This window comes from Chaetura pelagica, unplaced genomic scaffold, assembly GCF_000747805.2.
Source record: "Chaetura pelagica isolate M959 unplaced genomic scaffold, ChaPel_1.0 scaffold242, whole genome shotgun sequence".
Classification (NCBI taxonomy): Eukaryota; Metazoa; Chordata; class Aves; order Apodiformes; family Apodidae; genus Chaetura; species Chaetura pelagica.
Genome location: NW_009952377.1, coordinates 654,960 through 678,238, shown reverse-complemented (window position 1 = coordinate 678,238; position 23,279 = coordinate 654,960). Strand labels below are relative to the sequence as shown.

General features: G+C 39.5%; 1 protein-coding gene across 1 annotated transcript in view; it reads left to right on the top strand.

Annotated features, from left to right (window-relative positions):
• The window catches only part of ASPG (asparaginase), a 58,713-nt gene that overhangs the window by 24,728 nt on the left and 10,706 nt on the right, over positions 1-23,279 (top strand). Inside the window, exons 8-13 of the mRNA XM_010008163.1 lie at positions 8,631-8,743; positions 10,276-10,461; positions 13,364-13,477; positions 16,392-16,511; positions 17,649-17,744; positions 18,654-18,817. Of these exons, the coding sequence (XP_010006465.1) occupies positions 8,631-8,743; positions 10,276-10,461; positions 13,364-13,477; positions 16,392-16,511; positions 17,649-17,744; positions 18,654-18,817 (793 nt within the window). The remainder of the gene's footprint in view (positions 1-8,630; positions 8,744-10,275; positions 10,462-13,363; positions 13,478-16,391; positions 16,512-17,648; positions 17,745-18,653; positions 18,818-23,279) is intronic.

Sequence of the window (23,279 nt, the reverse complement as noted above, 5' to 3'; positions counted from 1 at the left end):
GCCACATGCACTACAACTCTAACTGAAAAGAACCCATGCCTATGTAGTTGAAATGCTGTTTTTAAATCAACTAACTGTGAAAGTCCCACAGCTTGACTTCACTTTGTCTTCTCTGAAGCTGTTTAGATATCAGTAAGACTGAGAATTTGTTACTCAACTGCATTTATCTATTGAATATAGATGTGAGCTAGACTGACTTTGACCAAAGATCCAGTATAACCAGAGGGAATGCTGCCCCTATGTCACAAAAATACTTGCTCTGAAGATAAAAATGAGGGAGTGAAGACTGAAAGAACAAAGAGTTTCATCTCGTTAATGACCGTGCTGGACTCCAAAATCAGACAGAGTCATTGCAGAGTACTTGCAGCTTCAACAGGTGCTCTGTTTGATGCATGTCATTGTGTAAGATGTTTTACTGGATACTTAGGACCTGTCTAAGCTGCAGACACACTGAAAACAGCAGACCTAGAAAATGCACTGTGTGAAGTTTTTTTTTTCCCCCAAACTTCCTCAGGCTCCCTGTAATTTCTATGTGTCCAGTTTTTAAGGAGTGAGAAAACACAAAGATTTCAGTATCTGTTTGCAAAGCCATTAGCACATTGATGCCTGTTCTTGCATAAACGTCACCCTTTCTTTGGAGATGGGAGAAGAGAGAGACATTTGGAATTTAGCCAAATGAGGAGTTGCCAAAAAACATACTTAATAACAGTTTAAAAAAAGCTGCCAAGTTACACTAGCTACTTTTTGCATAGTCTGGGTATATTAAAAAGGAATAGGAGTTGATGACAAACTCCAGGATTACACAAAGATGGGAATAGGAGAGAGTTCCCAAATTCTTTTGCTAGGTGTCATTGGTGGCAGCAGGAGATCAAGCCCTGTGCCAAGCAGCATGTTGTTCTGAGTGGTTTCTACTACTAGAGACATTCTGCAAGCTGGAAAGATAAACTTGTCCCTTCCACCTAGTGGGTGGGAGTTAGGTAACAAAGTTTCAGGATCAAAGTTCTGTGTTAGCAGCAGCCAGATACAGACTGAGGAAGCCTGTGAAATACTGGAGTGGTCTGTAAGATATCTCCCAGGTGGAGGGTCTGCCCCTGTTGTGTTACCGTGCCGTGTCAAATACGGTGTCCCTGAAACAGCAGAAATGCTGTCGGTTTGTCGATTGTTGCACTGAACTGGGAAAAATCTTTCTTGGGTTTTTATGAACTGCATCAAATAGGATATAAATAAATTCCGTTTAGTGACTGATCAATAATGAAATCAAGCTGCAAATTGCATGCTATTTCTCTCTGGATCTGAATGAACTGTTTGGTGATTCCTTGTCTATATTGGAAAAATGAGGAAGTTATTAAGTACTTCCCTTGGCCCATATTGGGTCCCATTATCTTTTCAGTAGAATGCCCCATTGAGATCATGGGGATTTCTGATTTAAAAGCTGATGGTGTGATAAGCTCTATTTTTATTTGTTTCAGTTGATTACCCAGTTAGAGCAGCATCATTTATCCAAGATCATGGTGTCAGTATTGAAGGATTGTTTCATTTTGGAAAAACAGGATTTACAGTGTGGGCAATCTACTAGTGCTGCTTTATTTTGTCCAAAGCAATTGCTTGAAATATCTCTGTCTCCCTTGAGTTTGCTTGTACAATCCTTATATGAAGCTTTCATGGAAATGAGGAACCACCTGGGCTCTTAAAAAAAAATCTAGCATCTTTTAACTTCTTTTTTTTCTTTCAAATGACTTTGTATAATATATCTTAATCCTCCTGTAGACAGGGCTGACTCTTGCTGCTTCAGCATTATGGAGAGCAGCCTGAGGATGCCAGGTTAGCAGACCATGTGCAGAAACTCTTCCTCAGGCTCCCTGGTTCTAACAAAGCTGGGAATGAAAATTCCAGAGAAGTAGTGGGGCAGAGATGACAAAAGAGTAATGGGATCATGGATTGGTACACAGGAAGGAGGAGAGGACGTGCTGTTTGAGCCCAGGCATACCATATAAAAGCGACTATCTGCTTCAGAGCCAGAGAGGAGAAGGAGAAGCTCAGTTCTCTTCCCCACCCTAGCTGCAGTTCTCTTCTTCATTTTTTTTATATCATTTTTTCATCTTTTTCCATCTTCAGGTAAGGTTCCCAGGGGCTATCTGATCCCATCAACTGGCTGTGTTCTTGGCCAGATCCTTAACTGTGTTAGCAGCACCTAAGACCTGTTATCCAGTTTTAGATGACTAAGCGTGTCAGCTTCTTCAAGACTTTCAATTTATCACAAGAAACTCCTGTAAGAAGTGAAAAATTCTAGCCTTCTCCTGAGATAAGTAAAAAACCTTGTGCCCATGGGAAATACCTTTTCAGCAGAATCAGAAAATCTCTATATGAAATGAACAATACAGAAATAACAAAAAATATTTCTAAAATCCTAAAACCTATCAAATAAAAGACCTTGCCTTATTTCTCTCATATTTTGAAAATGGGAGAGACAAGGAGGACTATTTCACTTGAAATATGTAAAGAGTATCAGTATAGCTGATTATTCTCCTCTGTTCTCTATTGTCCTAATGAAACAAATAGGAAGCTTGCTTTGTTACCATGGCTGGACTATTTTCATCACACATGCATGTAACTCCTGGGAGTGGTGCACATGGACGGGACCGTGTGATAAGGAACGTGTAGGGGATGCACAGAGCCCGTGTGACTGTGCATGCAGATGTGGTGCAGCAGCAGGTTAGAAGGCCCTTTTGGTCTTGTTTACCCATCAGTCTCATAAGAGAAGCTTTTTGTCACTGGCCAAGTCTATGTCTTCTTTGGCAGTTCTGTTTATTTATAGTAAAAAGCCCAAGTTATTTATGTATTAAGGCAAATGCCAGCTCTCTTCACTGAAGGGCTTTTGGTCCCCTCCTCCCTTGTACCTAGGCATGTAGATTCTTGCAACGACAGCATTCAATTTAAATATTCATTTCAAAAGGTGTGTGTCAATTGTTTTGTAACAAACAAGATGTTTGTAACATGCACAAGTTTGTAGCATGCCAAGAAAGGGGGTCTTTGCCTCCTTCAAGAGTTTGCAGCCATAGGTTGTCCTGTGCTCCCCACCCCTTGGCTGCCGCCGGGAATGGTAATGAAGGCTGGGGCACCTCATATATAATGGTGGGGCTTGCCCATAGCCCTGCAGAGAGGGATGAGAGGAAAGCATTGCTGTTTGTCTGGAGCTCTGCAATCAGAAAGCGGTATTTCTTGTTTGATTTCATAACTGGGAGTTCAATCACCACTCCTAAGGGAGGTGTCGCTCTTAGTTGCTGCTCTCCTATTATAAGTTGAAACCTGCATTGTGGTATAGGAGAAAAAAAAAAAAAAAAAAAAAAAAAGGGATTGTTTTGGTTTGTTGGGGTTTGTTTGGGTTTTTTTTGCTGTCTTCTAGACTGTGTAGAGCTGCTTCTCTCTTTTATTTTCTTTTAAAGTCAGATTGGTGTTTTTTCTGCATTAACCCCATCACCATAGAGCAGGGGGGGGCTGTGAATAAAGCTGAATAAGATAAGGATGTATTTTTTGAGCTGTAGTGTTTGGTAGGGAGGGGAGGTTGGAAATAGCAGAGTATTGTTTATGTGATGGTTTAGTTTTGAAGAATAAACAAAAGGCGTTAGTATCTTGGATGCAGTCTCCTTGAATAATGCAATCTTTTCTGTCACAAGCCATTTTGGATACAGTATATAAATAGCCATTACCTCTTTATTTTATGTACATAGCTTTAAAAACTTTCTTTCTGCTGTGCAAGAAGGCTAGCTCACATTTGTTCCTCAGCTTTGTATCCATACTTACAAAATGCAGTACATGGTATCAGTTCAACTCCTCACAAGCACAGGCCATCCAAGTCAGAGGAAGTTACTTTTCTGTCATGTTGTGCCATATCTGAACATCCCTAATTAGTCATTCTTATCCATAGGATACAAAACTGTTACTCTCAGAAATCCAGTCCACCTGCCCTAAGTCCCAAAAATGAACAGCTGATTTCAAAATATGAAGACCATCTCATTCCCAGCTTTAGTAAACTGTCATTAACCACGGGCTGTGTTTCTGAAGAAACACTTCCTCACATGCCAATAAAAAATGGGCCAATTCAATTTCTGTCCACATCTTCCAATGACCGTAGCTCCAGGCCACTACCCCCTCTGCCTATTTCTGAAGACCTTACTTCAGATGAGGTTGACAAAGAGGTAGAATTCCTGACTAGCTCAGATACTGACTTTTTGTTAGAAGATTATGAACTTACTCCTTTTAAATCCAGTACTCCGAGTCGACGGAGCTTTAGGGGCTGTGGACAAATCAACTATGCATACTTTGATACTCCAACGGGACCAAAACAAGAAGATGCCAACCCTACACAAAGCCTAAATGGATACATATCCAGTATTTATCCTCCTCCACAGCAGCTGCATCGACGTTTGCGAAGGTCCCATTCTGGGCCAGCTGGATCTCTTAATAAACCAGTAGTAAGACTATCTGGACACTTAAACAGGTCAAAAAAAAAAAAAAAAAAAAAAAGGGATTGTTTTGGTTTGTTGGGGTTTGTTTGGGTTTTTTTTGCTGTCTTCTAGACTGTGTAGAGCTGCTTCTCTCTTTTATTTTCTTTTAAAGTCAGATTGGTGTTTTTTCTGCATTAACCCCATCACCATAGAGCAGGGGGGGGCTGTGAATAAAGCTGAATAAGATAAGGATGTATTTTTTGAGCTGTAGTGTTTGGTAGGGAGGGGAGGTTGGAAATAGCAGAGTATTGTTTATGTGATGGTTTAGTTTTGAAGAATAAACAAAAGGCGTTAGTATCTTGGATGCAGTCTCCTTGAATAATGCAATCTTTTCTGTCACAAGCCATTTTGGATACAGTATATAAATAGCCATTACCTCTTTATTTTATGTACATAGCTTTAAAAACTTTCTTTCTGCTGTGCAAGAAGGCTAGCTCACATTTGTTCCTCAGCTTTGTATCCATACTTACAAAATGCAGTACATGGTATCAGTTCAACTCCTCACAAGCACAGGCCATCCAAGTCAGAGGAAGTTACTTTTCTGTCATGTTGTGCCATATCTGAACATCCCTAATTAGTCATTCTTATCCATAGGATACAAAACTGTTACGAACGCTGACACATGCAGTTTTCTGTACTTCACCTGCTTGTATATGAGTTTCTTACTTTAGAACAATTAGTGATTCATAAGGTAATTTTAAGTTTTTGTTAAGTAGTATTAATTTAAAAAATAAATTTAAATTGTATAAAAAGAAGAGGGTGGTGTGGTATGACTATAGGCTGCAAAACAGCTGTTTTATTCAGTACAGTGAAGATGCGTGAACTTTGCTATGCAAAGTAAATATTCTTCCTTTTTGTGGATGTAATCTCTGAGATGTAAGATGCAAAGGGTGTGTTGTATCTTTTTTTCCCCCCTGCATGGCACTCTGCATCTTTCACAAAAGTTCTGAATAAATCTGAGATGAAGTCAGGCTTTTATGTATATTTATATTTCTTCAGTTCTTGCATCACACTTGCTTTTTGTTCTGCCTTTTAGACTTGTTTGTCAAATGGAAAACTGACATCTGTGGAGTCTGCAGTACTGAGCACATTATGTAGGCTGGTGAGGTTCGTGACCAAGAGCAAGAGATGTTAACTCAGGGGAAATCTTCAGTTCTTTTTTTAATATAGTTTGGAATTACATCACTGTGATATGTCTGCATGCATTACATTTATCTTGAAGATATTTTATTTGGTTGAGGGTACTCCAGGAGTACAGGTGTAGGCCTGGTATAGGCCTGACTCCTGAGCCTATCCTCTGATCTCTCTCTTTGGTCTTCTACTTTTGGCAGTATCCTAGCAATCCATGCCAAAGCAGGTTTCCTCAGTTCATTCTTCAAGTTCATTACAAGCATTAGGGTTGCTACTTGTTGCCAAACTTAGTAGTATGCATTTGTGAATTTTTGGCAGGGACTCCTAGCTTATGGAGGATAAAGGAAAGCAAGCTCTGATACCTTTTCATTGCCTTTGCTTCTTATAGAGGAGACTGCTTTTAAATAATTTATTTGTGTGTTAGAAGGCTGAAAGGATTGAATTTATTGCTAAACATTGCTGCTTCTTAAAGCACAGTGCTTTTGAGTGAACGTGGTTAGCCAGGCCTGTGAACCTCAAGCAGAACAAGTACATGTCTTTCTGCATTCACCCATGTTCCTCCTGCAAGTCTCTTAACTCACTCTGGGAGACTCATGGAGGCCTTTGAGAGTGACTTGCCTAACTACTAAATCCAACCAAGTGGTTTCAGAACTATGCTGGCCAGTTTACCACAAACAAACTGTAGAAACAGGCTGTGTTTCTATTCTCCCATTTCCAGAGCATTAGGAATCCACATGCTGAAGTGTGGCTGGTTGGACAAACATGATGTCAAGCCAACTGCTTGTGACCTTTTAAATTACTTCTGGCATTTTTTTAGGAAGAACATACAGAGCCTCTAGTTGCTAACAGGGCACCATGACAGGAAGGGAAAATTCATAACTTGGTTTAACAAGCCCAAGTCCTGCACTTTGGTCACAATAACCCCAAGCAAAGCTACAGGCTTGGGGAAGAGTGGCTGGAAAGCAGCCTGGTGGAAAAGGGAATACTGGTGCACAGCTGGCTGAACATGAGCCAGCAGTGTGCCCAGGTGGCCAAGAAGACCAGTGGTATCCTAGCTTGTATCAGAAGCAGTGTGGCCAGCAGGAGTAAGGAAGTGATCATGCCCTGTAGTCAGCCCTGGGGTGGCCACAGCTTGAGTACTGTGTTCAGTTCTGGCACCACAGTGTAAGAAAGACACTAAGGTCCTGGAGCGTGTCCAGAGAAGAGCAGCAAGCCTGGTGAGGGGTTTGGAGGGAATGTCATATGAGGAGGGGCTGAGGGAGCTGGGATTGTTTAGTCTGAAGAAGAGAAGGCTGAGGGAAGATCTTATTGCTCTGTACAACTACCTGAAGGGACGTTATAGAGAGGCCGGTGTTGGTCTTTTCTCCCAAGTAACTAGTGACAGGACAAGAGGAAATGGGTTTACGTTGTGCCAGGGGAGGTTTAGGTTGGATATTAGGAAAAATTTCTTTACTGTAAGAGTGGTGAAGCACTGGAATGGGCTGCCCAGGAAGGTGGTGGACTTGCCATCCATGGAGATGTTCAAGAAGCCACTAGATGTGGCACTTCAGGATATAGTTTAGTGGTTGTAGTAGTTGGATCACAGTTGGACTCAATGATTTTGAAGGTCTTTTCCAACCTTAATGATTATACAATTGTGTGATTCTATAAAGTCTTAGAGGTGACTACTTTTTTTCTGACCAGACTTACTGGACTGTGTAGTTTTTAGTATCTTTGGTAATAGGGCAACAGAGCAGGCTTCAATGGGGGCTTTTAAATGTACCTGAATTTTCTTGCAAATGGCTGTCTGCTGATTGCAAGAGATTGCAACAGAAATTGGGATGAGTAAGCATGGCTGAAAGCAAGTCAGTATTATGCATGCAGATCTTTTATCTGTCATGCTGCTTAGGAGTTTCTCCAAAATGTAAAAAGCTTAAATCATGATGGGGAAATGAGTAGCTTTATAGCATGATCTGCTTTCATTGAAGCATGACACTCTGAGCTGTTGGCTGCTGTTTGTTAAACCTCTTCCACTGCCTTGCAGGAGCCATCAGTGCTACCAATGCTGTGCTCCTCCACTGAAGGAGTAAAATTTTGAAATCAATAATGCATGACTTGGCTTCTAATAATGCAGCACAAACAAACTATTAGTTAAACAGCTGGCTTCTGGCTCTAAATGTATAATCAGAGTTAATTGAATCCTTGCTATTTTATTTAATCATTAGTAACTACCTAATAAACTCTGGAGGTGATTAGCAGCAACAGTAACTGCATTTGTCATCTCTGATGTCTGGGAAGACGAAGGTCTGTTTTCTAAACATGAATCCATGCTGGTCTCATGCCAGCTATATAACAATGAAGCTCAGGTCAGTGCGTGACAAGTAAATATCTCACCTGTGCTAGACCTTCAACACTGCTCTGTTGGTTGAGGATTTCTGAGCACTCTGAACTGGGAGAGCTGGCATTAACAGGACATGTTGAACATGGTGAACCCATCATGTCTAGTACTTGGATGCTCTTCACAGTTATGAGACTTCTCTTTTGAAGAGGTTGTAGTAGAGGTATACAGCTTTGATAGATCATTCTGTTCACTAATGAGCATTGAACTAAAATATCCATTTTGGAAGTCTTTGCTATAAAATGCTATTAAATTGAAGTATATGTGTTAAATATCTCCTTGGAGAGCACTGACTTAGAAATATTGATGAATAACACTGTTCTATCTTGGAATCTTGACTATTTTGGAATTAAAGCTAAATTATAACACAGTTGAACCTGACCTGGATGTGGCTTGAAGACATTTTGTGGTACATAATAAATAAGGTGTGTTAGATCAGCTGCTATTGCTGATGTTTTAAATGGGCCTTCAATTCCTCTTTTCAAAAAGACATTGTCTTTCTTGAATCCCCTACATAAGAAACAGTTTTAAAGACAATATTGGAAGTCCTACAAGTGTATTTAATATTAAATACTATGTCTTAATATTAAATTTTAAAAACCATTTCTCTTTAACAGTAAATTGGGAAACAGTGTGGAGAGCCAACACCAAAAAGAAATTCCAAGTTCACACCAATATGAACAGAAATGTTGGGCTTCTGCGAATCTTCCCTGGAATCACTGCTGCTGCTGTAAGTGTCACCACTCCAGTTTGGAAGGGGGAGAAGTGATGCTCAGATACTTGATAAGTTTGCTGAAGTAAGGAAGCTGCATTGTAGCAGTGGTGGGGCTTGGGAGGGATGGAAAGGATCTGTCTTCTTCTGATACACGTTTTTTTGGAATATCAGAGCATCCAAAGACCTATTTTTGTATGCCATAAACTATCAATAAAAGCTTTGCAAATATCTTGTGTCTAAACCACCAGGTTCTGAAACTTAACATTAATTTTTAATCAGGGCTCATAAATAGGCCAAGTGTGTTTTTCTAGAGATGCAGGCTACACTGACCATGGAAATGCTCTCTTGCTGCATACTGAGGTGTATCAATAGATACCTTGTTGAAGAATACACAATATGGTGGCTGGAGTGGAGAGTGACAATTTTTACAGCTTATGCCTCTTTTTTAAGGCTCATTTTGTCTCACACTGATGATTTACATGACTCTCACACTGATGATTAACATGACTCTCAGCACTCATACAGAGCTGAAAATGAGAACTGGGATTTTATTCCCAAAAATAAGAAGCGGGATTTTTTGCCTTTAGATTAATTTTTTTTCCCCCAGAACTGTAGTTTTGGGTAATTTGTCTTTCAATTTTTGTCCAATACTAGTTCCATTAAATTGACAGGTCTTTTGTGGCTGTTGCCATCTTAAATTGAATCCAGTGGTTTATGCAGCACTCCTCAATTAAATTACCATTCTTTCTAAGTGAATATGAACAGATGGAAAGACAGAGGGGTGGTACATTTGCAATAAAACTCCAATTGCATAGTTAGCCTCATGGGGGCTTACAGTGTATTGCATTTAGCATATGTGGAATAGGAAATGTCTAGGTTGTTTAAAATACATCTTTGTAGGAAGAGGACATTGTTAGGCATCCTCTTAGAGTGAGCCACGACAGCTACCTCATTAACAACTAGCGCAGAATGAATTACAGCCTCCTTTTTTTTTTTTTTTTCCTGCCTTGAATTAAATCAATTGAGTTTTTGAGTTAAAAAACCTTCAGGCTTCATTGGAATGTTCTTTCCTGAAAGGCATGGTGCTCTCTCTCTCTTTGTTAACAAAATTATTTGCTAAAATAATAAATCTGGGGAGGGATGGGGGTTCTAAATATGTAATTCTGCATTTATTTCATAAGTGCAGAACTACCCTTTTGTTCTTCCATAGTGCAACAGTGCAGCCTGTTAATGGCACATGAACAGTAGCATCCTTTCTCACACTTAAGGTCATGACTGTAGAAAAATACTTTATTTTAAAATCTGTCCTTCTAGGAATTTCAAAGGAAGCTAAAAAGTGAAATTCTATTTTTTTAAAAAAGCTTATTCTGCAGTCCCAGCTATTGCAAATGGTGAGCACAAAAGGACATGAAAAGAATGTGAGGAAAGAGACCCTGTATGACTGTAACAGCAATAGACCATTTAAAAAAACTCAGTGCCACACATGAAAATCTTAGTGTGACTTCAGTACATCTTTTGTCTCTCTTCCCTCTCATATTTTTAAACAGGTACAAGCATTTCTTCGGCCTCCAATTGAGGGCATTGTACTTGAAACATATGGAAGTGGCAATGCCCCAAACAACAGAGAAGACCTGCTGAAAGAACTGAAGAAAGCAACTGAACGAAAAGTAGTGATTCTGAATTGCACACAGTGCTTAAGGGGCTCTGTCAAAACAGTCTATGCAACAGGGCAGGTAAGGGTTGTGCTGTGGTTTCAGACCCCACTGCTGTGCAAAAGAAACATCCCACTGCTACAGCTTGATTGCATGCTTCCAGTGTATAAAATCAGATTTGTTTAAACTCTAAAGATATTGCTCATAAAATATGCAAAAAATCTTAAGCTGGAAGTATTTAAAAGCTGCAAACAAGATCCTGTTACTCTGAATGGCTGAAACAGTCAGCTCCAATCCCAAATTAGGCATTGCTTGCTCTTGTCATGTGCAGCACTCCAGAATACCTTGCATTAGATTGGTAGTATCTTTCCCAAAGTGATTCCACTGAACTAGAAGCCAGCTCAGGTGTCAGATGATGAAATAAAGTATGATATGATAGGCCAGCAGTTACTTAGATACAATGTAGGAACCTCAAGAAAGCCTGCAAATCCAAGTGATATTCCAAATGCCTGGTTTTTATTTGACTGGAAGTAAAACTGAATTCAGTGAGAGACTGGAAAACAGTACATAAGGAAGTGTCTGTCTAGAAGAATGGAAATCAGTTGTGTGTAACCCATGAAGGCTAGCTTAAAGCCAACTTGTGAAGTTATTGTTAATATTCAGGGCATTTTATAGCGAGTTTCTCAATTGTGTATTAAGACATGACATCACTGGACTAATAAGAGCTCAAAGCCATATAAGAGTGTGTCTTGCATGTGGTAGTGTGAAGGAAGCTGGTTTAACTGGCCTTTATAAAAAGGCTAGCCATTAAATAGCCAAGAAGCACTGCCAGAGGGTGACTCATCCCCTGTTTTAGACACCTGGTTTTGCTAGGAGCAACCACCTGGCAGTCTGGCAGTGCCAGCCTCTTCAGTGGCTGTAAGACAAACCTAGACACTAGTCTGGTGCTGAAACCTGTCTCTTTTAACATTGTTTTTGACACAGCTTTAGATGATACTTGCTTCAAGAACTCATAGTCTGTTTTGAGGGGAAAGAAAAGGAGATTCTAAGACCTTCCACCTCTTCAGTATCCAAACTCGGTATTTTCTCACATGGCCAGTCATTTGGGTGTTGGTGGAACTTTTGCATAACTTAATGGAGGTGTTTTGAAAACTATTATAAACTTTTGTAAAGCTCCTGTGCTCTGTAGCAAATACAATAGGAATACAAGGATTATATAAAACAGTTCACATGGTAGGAAGAAAGCAGTTAATTCAATAAAAGACACCAAGCTTATGTTTGAAAACAATGTGAAAATGAAGCCTAGCTTTTATATGATCTTCTGCTGGAAATGAACTGTTAAAACGTATGGAAGGAAGAAAAAAGCCACTGTTCTATGCTCTGATTAAAAGATCCTCCAAGTAGACACCTCTAAAATGGCTCTCTTGCACTCTGTTCCAGCCTGTTGATATGCTGAATTAAAATATTCTGCTCAGGTTTTACTGAAACACTCTAAGGCTGGCTTCCAGTTTTTATACAGACCATATATTATGTTGCTTCACCATCAGCTGGTGGGAGCTGCCACGTTTTCTCAGCATCTTTTAAGGAGAACAAAATTATTTCGTGCTTATTCTTTCATTACTTTTTCCTTTTCATAAGGAGCTGCTCAATGGAGGAAGTATCACAGGTGAATACTGGAAAGTTGCTGTAATGTTAACCTTGCTTTTTCTTTAAATAAAAGTTTTCACAGGTCTTTGCATATGGCCAGGCCACTTTTCACTTATTCAAGCTAGCCAGGTGGGTCAGCTGACTCCCTGGTTTCCCTTGAAGTGTTTGTTTTAATTAACTGAATGTCTGGCCTCTGATCCATCTACACAGTAGAAACTTATAATTAAGAGGACTTTAGGTATAGGAAGGAAGCTGGGAAATCCCTTCCTCCTCCCCTTTCTCAAAGCTGCTGAAAAAGCCCTACTGGTTCTTTGGTTCTGCAGTAAAGAAAGTATTTCTCAACTTCTCTGTATATGTTTTCCTATGAGACTTTAAAAAATGTTAGTCTCAGGCTCTCAGAGGTGGTTAATGAGCTGATTCAGGCTCCGTATCTTGCAAAAAATACTAGTTAAGCCCCAAGTTTCGAAGCTGAAGTTTATATACAAAGTATTTAAAAGCAAAACGCAGTGTAGTGAACCTACTGCAAGATGCTTAACTGTGAGCCATGTTTTATGGCAGAGATGATGATCTGTGGTTTAGGAACGCCCAAGTGTTTGCCCAGGTACAATTTAGTGACAAGAGATGTGGAATCTCCCTTGGCATTGCTGCCTTGCTCATTGTAACACTTATGCGGCTTGCTGATCATAGCAAAGATCTTTCTTCTTTTTTTCTTTGGTTCAGATAGTGTCTTGTTTTTAACTCCCAGAAAGAGAAGTTTAAAAGGTCATCTTTTTCAGTTATTCTTGTCAAAACTGTGTTAATTACACAGTTTAGTTGTATGTTCTAAATCATACACTGCTTGCGCAGCCTGAAAGGATCTGAAAATGCTCCTGCTGTGAGCACATTGTAGTGCTGGAATTCATCCAAAGCTATGCCCCATAAAAGAATGGTAAATATGTCTGTATGAGAACAGCCTACTTGGCAGTGTTCAAAATTCCACTGGGTTAAAACAGGGTAAGTTCAACTTTTCAATAAAGGGAATCTGACAACTCTGCAGATAGCTGATACAGACCTGCAAGCACAGTGACCATGGCAAGCATTTGGGTGAATTCTTCAATGATATTGCATGAAATGGAATTGAAAGTGAAACTCATCTTTATCCAGCTGGCTCTCGTATTTGCTTGGTATTTGATAACTAAAATGACAAAAATTACAGTGGCAGTAGGAGGAGCAAGAGAGTGGGGGCACAGGTGCATACTGTATTCTGTGTAGCTACTCATCCTTCAAATGGATTTTCTGTTTTTAAAGGTATTTCTAAATGCTATTATAATTTGCATCATTATTCCTTTTTGTTCAGACTCTCGCTGATGTTGGAGTAATTCCTGGAGGTGACATGACACCAGAGGCTGCCTTAACTAAGCTGTCATATATTCTCAGCAAGAATGAGCTTAGCTGGGAGGAGAAGAGGCAGGTAAATATTTCAGTGTGACCTTGAAAGGCTTTAACTTTCTCATCTACTGTGCTAACTTCTGCTTAGCTGAATGCCTTGAGTTTCTCCCTTGCACTTAAAAGCAACGAATTCTAGAGCCATAATGTGAACATCACATGTTTTCTTTCTTGAAGAAAATGCTGTTAGGCAAATGAATGTATGTAGATTGGCAGAAGAAAGAATACTCTGCATAAGTCAAGTGAAGACAGTGATTGAGCCATAAAAATGCCATCTTTAAACAGTAGTAGTCTGCCTGGGACATTATGGTACTAAAAACCCACACATGGAAATTCATATGGGAGACAGAATCCCAACCCTAGTGAAGTCAGCAAAGATCTTGTCATTGATCCAAGTGTGGTAAGGACTTCATCCATGATTCACTCACACAAAGTTAATTCTGAAAATAAATCTTTCCTGTAGCTTCTTCCTTTACAGCAATACTCATGACAGTGTTAGTTTCTGTAGAAGAAGATACACTATAAATGCATAAAAACTAGATCATTCTAAGAACCAATTGTAACTGATTTTAAAATCATAACACTTTAACAAAGCTCTTCCTGTTCATTTGTGATCATTAAGGCTTTTTTCCTCAAATTATATAGTTATATATCATGTTCCTTTTCTACAAGGAACATGCAGCTCTGCATTAGATGGGGGAGCAGCAGCCTGCTGGGATGCATGTGTTTCTGTGCTTATATGCAGTGAAATCATAATCCTGACACTGTGGGAGATGACATCATGATGAGTCACTTTCTAGACTTTAGCTGTGCATGCACATGTGTATCTTATGATGGTGTTTTGTTTTTATTAAAATTTAAACAAATTTGATTGTTATTTCACATTCACTGTCTTCCAACCAATAGCAGCTCTTGAGACAAACATATTTGTATACCTGTGATCCTCAGTGGGGTGGCTGGAAGTACCAGTTACTGTGCTTAGAAACAGTTCCAGACTCTGAGCTTTAGGTTGTTTGCTAAAGCCCTGCCTCTGAATAATGAGAGGAGGAGCTATGTGTTCCTTCAGTGAGGATGGCAAGAACATACTATGTGCAAGGCAACAGAATGCTGTGTGAAGGGTAGTGGTATTGCATGTGTCTGTGCAGATGCACTTTAGAAACTCAGGCTCTTCTCCAATGTTCACTGACCCTGGAGCATACATAGACTAGCCTTGTTTTTTAATACAGACTTTAATGTTCTCGCTTGGAAGCTTACTTGACATGGGGCAGGAGAAACTCTTCCAGCTGGCTTCTTGCCTAGGTGTGTGAGTTGAAACTTAACTTGAGATGCAGTTTGCTGAGGTAAGATAGGTGACTTACTCAGGTGAGGACATGGTGATAGGATATTTTGGGTACTGCTGGCACGAGGTACTCCTGCATATTCCTATGTTGCCCTTAGGAATGTTCTACACAGTTTTTATGTGGTGGTCCTGGGACCTCTTTTATACAGTTTGAAAAACAAAATAACTTTTGCAATTTCTTTGAGTTAAGCAGGATCAGTTTCCCCATTTGACTCATTGTACAGACCCACAAACAATTGTGTTGGCACAACCTAGGGAGCAGCATGCTGCATTGCCTGGGCAGGAATGAGTGGTAGAGTCCAGGAGGAGAAGAAAGCCTGGAAATATGTTGTCTGTGGCAATATCTTCAGCTGAACATATCACCAAACAATAGTCTCCCAAGAGACGGAAGCTCTCCTGGAGCTGGCGTGGTTATTTTAGGATTCTCTTTCAACACGAAGAAGCAAGGAATGTGCCCCCAGACACATGGAAATGGCTGCAGAGCTGGTAGGACTGAGTAAGGCACGTAAGGGCTTTGCACTGGATGCATTTAGCACAGGTGCCAATTGCTAAGGTTACCTGTGCAAAGCAATGATCTCAGCCTGTCAGACTGTAAAAGTGCGCCAAAGCACTTGGTATCCTCGGAGTTACATGCATGTGAGACTCTTCCAGCAGACAGCTACAGTGTTGTCAGTGCTTGGAGTTGTGTTTTTTTTTAAATAAAGGGCATGCCTAGACATAAGTAAACCTGGGGCATTCCTCCTTCCAACATCACATCTGTGCCTTGCAAACTTTCACAATCCTGCTTTTTTAAATTCTAATTGAAATAGCTACATGCTCTATAGCTGCATCAGCAACCTTGTGTGAGAGTGCCAGTATGTAAAATGGTCAGAATTGAGGAAATCAGTTATTTTTCCTTAATGACTGGTTTCTCTCACTGTTCTGCAGATTTCCCAGAACCTGTCTTGTGGAGTATTTTTATTGCTGTATTTAAGCACTGTTTTTTTTCCTAGTTATATTGGATGCACCCATCCTGCAAAGTGTTACATGCCTGCTTTAATACTGAACGACTACTACTGTAGACCCTCTGCATCCAAAACTGTCTCTGGCCAAATTTTAACAAACTCAGGGCTAATGGAGCTATTTCAAAATCCACTGAAACACATAACCATCCACAGGCATCCACATACGTACAGAGTCTGTGTAGGAGTCCTGAGGTTTGGGAATGGTGGCAAAAGGCAACGTTTCAGAATATTCTGGTCTTCAGACCTATGCTAATTACTCACTATCTTTGTGTTTTTAAGTAGGCTGCAGCTTACTCCACTAGGGAACTTTTGTCTGCATACTCCAAAAACTGGGGTGTTTTGTTGTGTGCTTATTTTGGTTTCTTTGCTTTGGAAGAAAGTTTTATTTGCCTGTTCATTTTTTTCTCCCCCTCTGTCTTTTTAAACTTGAAATCTTCATGGGACAGTAACTATTTCTTTAATCTTTTGTCTGCATTCAATTAGTTTCCATAATTCCTCAAATTTATTTTTTTTAAAACTTGATTGTAAGGTTTTTTATTAGACTACTACCATATTTTTTCCTTTGCTAACAAAGGATTTGATTGCTTGCATTTCAGATGCTGAGTGAGAATCTAAGAGGAGAAATGACTGTTGTACCCACAGGAGCCAAGATCTCTCTGAGAGATAGCAAGTTTATTCAAGTGATTGCCAAATCTCTAAGTATCAGCAGCAAGGAGGTATTTACTTAAATATTGAAAATTGAACTCATATAATGCTGTAAACTCAATGAAATGAACCTAGCTTAGAGATAAACAGCAAAGCAGAAAGAAAAATGAAACTTTGGAGCTTTTTTTTTTTTTTTTTAACAATTTTTTTAATCCTGAGTGTCCCAGCCTAACCAGTTTGGTTCGGGAGAAAGGACACAATGACAAGCATAACATCAAAATGTTTTTAATTAAAAGCATTTAAACTTCTTTTTTTTTTTTTTTTTTTCTTTTCTTTTCCTCTTTGTAGCCCCATCTTGAGTTTATTTTCTTGGCTGGCTGGTTGCAATAACAAGCCTCAGACAGTTGCTGTAATTCAGGGTATCAATGATATGAAAAAGTGCTTTGTGTTTTTGTGGTCAAACGTATTGACAGTTCGGAGCAATCCAAATAATAACGGGTAAAACAGCTTAATTGTACATGCAGTCATAGAAGGCTGATACCAAGGAAGTATCAATTACACAAATTACACAAGTATAATTTGGGGTGTTTAATATTAGCTCCTCCCAACTGGAAAATCAGTAAATCTAGTATTGGTTGGTAAGATACAAGTATTTGCTTTTCTCTTGGCTTAGTTTCAGGGAAGATGGGGTTTTTAGTAGCTAGTGAATACTGAATGTATGGTGGATCTTTAGGAAGTGTGAGAAATGAGAGAATATTAGGGAGCCTGTGGGGCTTGTTATTGGAGGTTTGGAAGTACAGGTTACACAAATATCTGAGGAATCACGTGAGTGAAGTTGATCCAGTTTTCAGGGGACGGGGCTGTATGGTATTTTCCAACTCCTACCCATGCTGTTTCCCTTAGTATGTGTAACTGCAGCAGCACAGGAATGGTAATTAGTGCATGCTTCTTAAACGGTGCATATAGATATCATGTAATTGTAGTGTTGCCAGGGAGGAATATAAATCTCCATGGATGTGAGACTGACAAAATGTAAAATAAACATGAGACTTCTTTCCTTCCAAGAACTAAATGCTACCATTTTTAAATAACCAAATGACTAATTTGGAAACATCACATGAAAGCAAGGGCAGTGTTTTTATGAGTTGGACATCAATCATATTAGAGGCGAGGCTGATATTAAATGTTTAATTGTATTTGTTTCTCAGGAGCTAGAAGCCGTGAGAGATGCATTAATTCCACCTTTGGCTTGTGCTGCAGCTAAACTGGGTGACATAGATGCACTAAGAGCTATAGCAGAAATGGTAATGTAAAATGAAGTTTGTACCAAACACAAATCTTTAAACAGAGCTGTAAATGATGGGAGGAAGCTATGCTTACAGGGAAGCAACTACCTAAGTCTTAGAATCAAAGTGCTTTTACTAATATAATTGGTTTCTAGACTTCTCAGCCTTTGCCTTTCAAAACTGGTGTGTTCTTTCCCCTATCTGGTTCTCAGCTGTTTACATTTTCCTTTGAACTGTGAAAATACAGGTAGATTAAAATGAAAGTTCTTATCTCCCAACTTGGAACACTTTAAAATGGTTTGCACTGCTTTCTTTTGCTTAACTTTATGCATATTAATAGTATCCAGCTTTTGGATTTAAATTCATCATGATTAAAAAAAAACAAACAAAAACTTGAAAATTATATTTAAGCAAAACACAGGGCAGTGCTAATTCAAGATTTTTGGCTCTCACTGTATCTCTAGGTTGGGTTATACCTGGAAAAAGCAACAGGCATTTCCTTGTATCATCTATTAAACTGGGTTTTTTGTTTTTTGTTTTTTTCTTTTTACTCTTCTTTTTGCCTTGGTTTACCCTACTCTTGAGACTTTGGTAATTGGCCTTGAGAAAGGATAAATATATCTCGAAAATAACAATATGCTAGAACAAAATTAGCAGACCATAGGCACAAGGCTGCTGTATGGTGTACTGCAGGAAAGAGCATATCTGAAGGGTCTGTAATGAGAATATGGGTGGAGGAGGGATCATACATATGGTAGAATAAACATCTTCATTGGTGCAAAATCCATGCTACATGATGAAGTGCGTTTGACAAGCTTAACATCTGGGTGGCAGAATTAAAACATGATGTATGCATCTGCTGTTGTACCAACAACTTAATGTGCAGCCATTATCTTTTTACATTGTGAAGGATGTGTCCTTTTGTAGGGTGGAAACTTGAGCTGTGGAGACTATGATGGCCGAACTCCCCTTCATATTGCAGCCTCTGAAGGGCATTTACCATTAGTTGAGTATTTGTTGACATCTGGTGCAACTGTTTATGCTAGAGACAGATACGGATCTACCCCACTGATGAATGCCATCAAGTTCAGGTAACAAAGTAATTTATACAGCACTCTGTGTCAAGTTTATAAACCTTCTATCATTTTGGATTTAAAGTCCATCCCTGTGTTTTGGTCGTGTTTTGTCTCAACAGTCATGTGTGAATTACAGCAGTTAAAATAATAAAAACCAGCTTAATTTCAAAAGATGTGACTTGCCTAGATTAATAGAGTTTTTACAATAACATGAAATGAAAGCAAACAACTTGGTATGCATGCAAAATTTTAGCATAAGGTAAACTATTCCTGCCTTCCTGCCAAGACTTTATCCATGATTTCAGGGCTCCACTCTATGTTATGAGGCTTCTCTATAAAACAGAGCCAAACCGATCACTCCTTTTGACTGTCAGAAGTGAGAGTGCAGGACCAAGGGCTGTCTGTTTTCTTTCTGCCCTCCCCTTTCTCATCAAGACCAGACTGTTTCAATTGGCACAAAATATACCGGTAGGTTGGCATGTTTTAATCTTTCCCTTCCACCAGTGCTTTTCTGGGTCTCTTGCTGGGTGACTGGTTTTTTGATTTTTCCCTTCCGCCCACTCATGATTATATGGGATGGCTGCATGGCTCTGCCTGATTTGTGGATTTCCTCTTCCTGTTGTTCTGGATGTCAGCAGTTCTTGAATGGTAGTCAGGGACACACAGTCCTAAGGAATGGCTGTAGCACAGAATATAAAGGTTATTGGATATCAAGATTTAAGTTTTTGAAACAGTTTATATAGCCTGGGGATTCACAGAGCCATTGGTCTTCTAACGTGTTAGAAGCTGCATGCCCTTATCTTGTCTTGTTTCTTTGATCCCCTTTCAGCTCTTTATCTCATATTCAGTCTGTGTGATGGCAGGAGAGAAGCTTTTTTCTGTAAAGGAGCTTGGACTGATAGAATTTTCATGGTCTTCATGAATGTCTATCCCCAGATATTCCTACAGCTTTCCAATGTTGACAAGTTCTCCTGGTCTGGCAGGCTGGAGTTAGCTCCCTGGGAGGTCTGACAGCAGGAATAACTTGAAGGCTTTTTCTGTCTCAAAGACCAGATGTAGAAAACTCAACAGGGTCAGTTACCCTGGGACTGGAGTCCTGTGTGGCCAGGCTGTGCTATTGCCATTCCTACTGAGTGGTCCCCTATGGCTCTGTAGTTACTGCTTTATCTCAGGAATATACAAGCCCTTCTGTGGCAAAAACAAGCCCAACAGCAAATCAAACAAATAACCTCGTAGTTGAATAGAGGTGGCTCTGGTCCAATGTGAGAAAATGCTAAAGCATTAGATACCATTAGATGTTCCTGCAAATCAGGCACCTACTTTTTTTACCGCACCCATCTACCGCCCGAGGAATTTCACATGAGCTTGTTGTTTGGATTCCTCAGCATTGCCACTCCTATATTAGACTCCTACTATGACTCTTAAGCTCTTTAAAACTGCACACCCATTTTGATACAGGGAATTGTAAAAGGAAACTGCACCATAACCATTTTCAGTTTCTCTTTTTGTTTCTACTGTTGGAATGAGAGGAAGAGTTGACATAGAACTAATCTCATAAATGTGTATTTATGATCTGCTGTGTGCTCACACTGCATTGCACACTGATAAGCATAGAAGGGAGAAGGGTAAAGATCAGACAGCTGTATATGCACAAAATTAGATAGCCACTAAAAAGATTTTTGCTACAGAAATGTTTAAATTCTATTTATTAAACAGTTGTATGCTGAAAGTGAAGAGATTATCCTGATGCGGTGTACAAAGTGGCAGAAAGGGAAGGGGGAAAACTGATCGTACCGAGCAGTCAGTGCTTTAAGCTGTTTAATAATGTAACTTTCTCAATTTCACTGAATATTACATCAGCTTAATTGCATTTTCTGAGAATTAATATTTGTTTGATTGACATTTAACTGCAGTACAGTATCCAGTCATCTTCAAAATACCTGTTTTCCTGTTTGGATTTTTTTTGGTCACATTTCTCAGTGGCTTGCTTTTTAACCTAGCACGCGAGCGTATATAATGATGACTGATTTCTCTTTTCCATGTAATAATTTGTAAAGAGGATCAGGAGTTATGTCTCTTCTTAAAAGCTTCTTAACATAGCACTGTCAGCTGGTAGACCAGCAACTTAATCTATATCAATAGTCTCTTTTTTTTTTTTTTACTTTAAGTGACTGTTTCTTTAGATGGTAAAATGTGGAGTCCCTTTCTAAATAAGAAATAAACTACTGCATTTCCTCTTTTTCATTTGTAATGCTGCAATTTGCATGTAGTCTCATTCACTTTATGCATGGAGCTAAACAGACCACTGTTAATTTAGGCCAGTTGCTTGACATAAAGTAGCATTCCTTTAATTTCATAGAGTACCCTCAAGGGATAAGTCATTTTCCAAACAATAGAATAATATTTTTTTAATAACAGAAACTCTCTAAGGAGAAAAATGTCTTGAATAAAAATTGTGTGTATTTTATGTAGTCAAAGCACTTCCATTTACTTGTAGAGCAGTGGTAAAAGGTTGAAAATGGGGAGTTGCTCATACAGTGCTGTGAGAACATCAGATTAGAGGTAGTAAAATTACCTCCCACGTAAATATGAATTTAAATACTTGCTATTTTGCAAGGTTACATTTACATTACTTCAGGAAATCTAAGGCAGAGTGAAAAATCTAACCACCACTGACTCCAGAAGTGCACTGAAGCCTGTCCTTGCAGTATTTGAGCATAAAATTCCCACTGATACCATGCAGAAAACCAAGCAAGTGAAACTGAGCTGATCCTGCCATAACCATTCCAGTTGCTAGGGGACCTAACATTAAAAAGAATGAAGCCAGTCAAGTTTGGATATACATTACACCTGCATTTCTTTAAAGAGAGTTGGTGGAAGGTGTGAACCCTAAGGCCCCAATCCTGCAAACTCTTACATGCGTGTTAATTTCACATGTGTGATTCATCTCGTTTGAAGTTGATTCACTTTTAATAAGTGTCTGCCAACTGAAGGCCTAGGATGATACCTACTGTGTGGCATTGCTGTGAATCCAGAGCCCTCACAAACTGGTCAAAGTTTGAATGTCTTAATCTGAAACTCAGACTTCGCTCATAGCAGTGAATATTGAGGAACACGTTTATTTTGCTATTGATCCATTAAAATATTAATTTGCACTGGGGCTTTTATCTCCAGTGTTATCAAGAATGGAACTGGGAGGAGGGAGGGCAATACTAGAAACACTTTTGTCTACCTGTTTTCTTCCTCAGAAAGCTGATGAATGACAGTGGTAGTATCAAAGGGCTAACTTCAGTAACATGTGAAAAATAGCATTGTTTCCATAGGCTGTGTCTGACCAAGAGCCACAGTTCGGTAACAGAGCTCACTAACATGAGGTAGAGTCAGGCACAGTTCACAGGTGACAATAGCTCCTCATGGTTTTGCTTAGCAGATGGGGCTAGACTGGAGAAGCAGCTGTGCATCCCAGGCTAACATGGTGATGCTGGCCTTCCCTCTATGCCTTGAGCTTCTAGTGCCCAGGAGTGGCTATACTCTTGGTTTTGTGCTGTCACCTTAGAACAGGAATTGCATTTGAATAATTGCATTTGAACCATTCCCAAAAAGTTCATGGCTCTGGACCTCAGCTCAGCTAAACTGTGACCTTTGTGAGGTTTTTGGAAAGCCACAGGTGAGCAAGAAACAACTTGTGAAGGACAAATACTTCTCATGTTCCTAAGACATAACAGTATCAGAGAATTCACAGCCAGCCTCTTGAAATATGAATAATGGCTCTTGTGGTAGGTACAGGACAGCAGAAGTGGTACTCTGGATAGGGCTTGAGTTTCTGCAGAATGTAGATACTGTTTGGATTTAAGTAGGAACAAGCTGTAGTGCAACTTACCTCCCACATAGTTTTTATGCTGAGTGATGGGAATGTGAGAAATGATCCATTTGCTTTCTTGGACAGATCTGCTTCTCACAGTCACAGCACTAAATTGAACACTATTAATATTAAGTTGCACATTACTGTTTGTCCCTATTCCTCTCCCTGACCCTTTTCTTAATAAGCAGTGGTATATAACATATCCTCTTCCCACCTTACCAAGAAACATGATTTTAAATTATTCCCACTCATTACAATTCTATTTAGAAATATTTTGTCGTAAGCATTTAGTGCAGACACTGTTAGTTTCAGTTTGGGGGTTTTTGTTTTGTTGTGTTTTTTTTTAAATTCCAAACCACATTTTTTTCCTCATTTAGATTTCTTGTATTGAACATAGAATGATAGAATGGTTAAGGTTGGAGGGGACCTTAAAGGTCATCAGGTTCCAACCCCCTGCTATGAGCAGGGACACCTCCCACCAGACCAGGCTGCACAAGCTTCATGCGACATGGCCTTAAACACCTCCAGGGAGAGGCTTCCACAGCCTCCCTGGGCAACCAGTTCCAGTCCCTTACTACCCTCATGGTTGAGGTATGTGGTGTAAATGCCCCCACA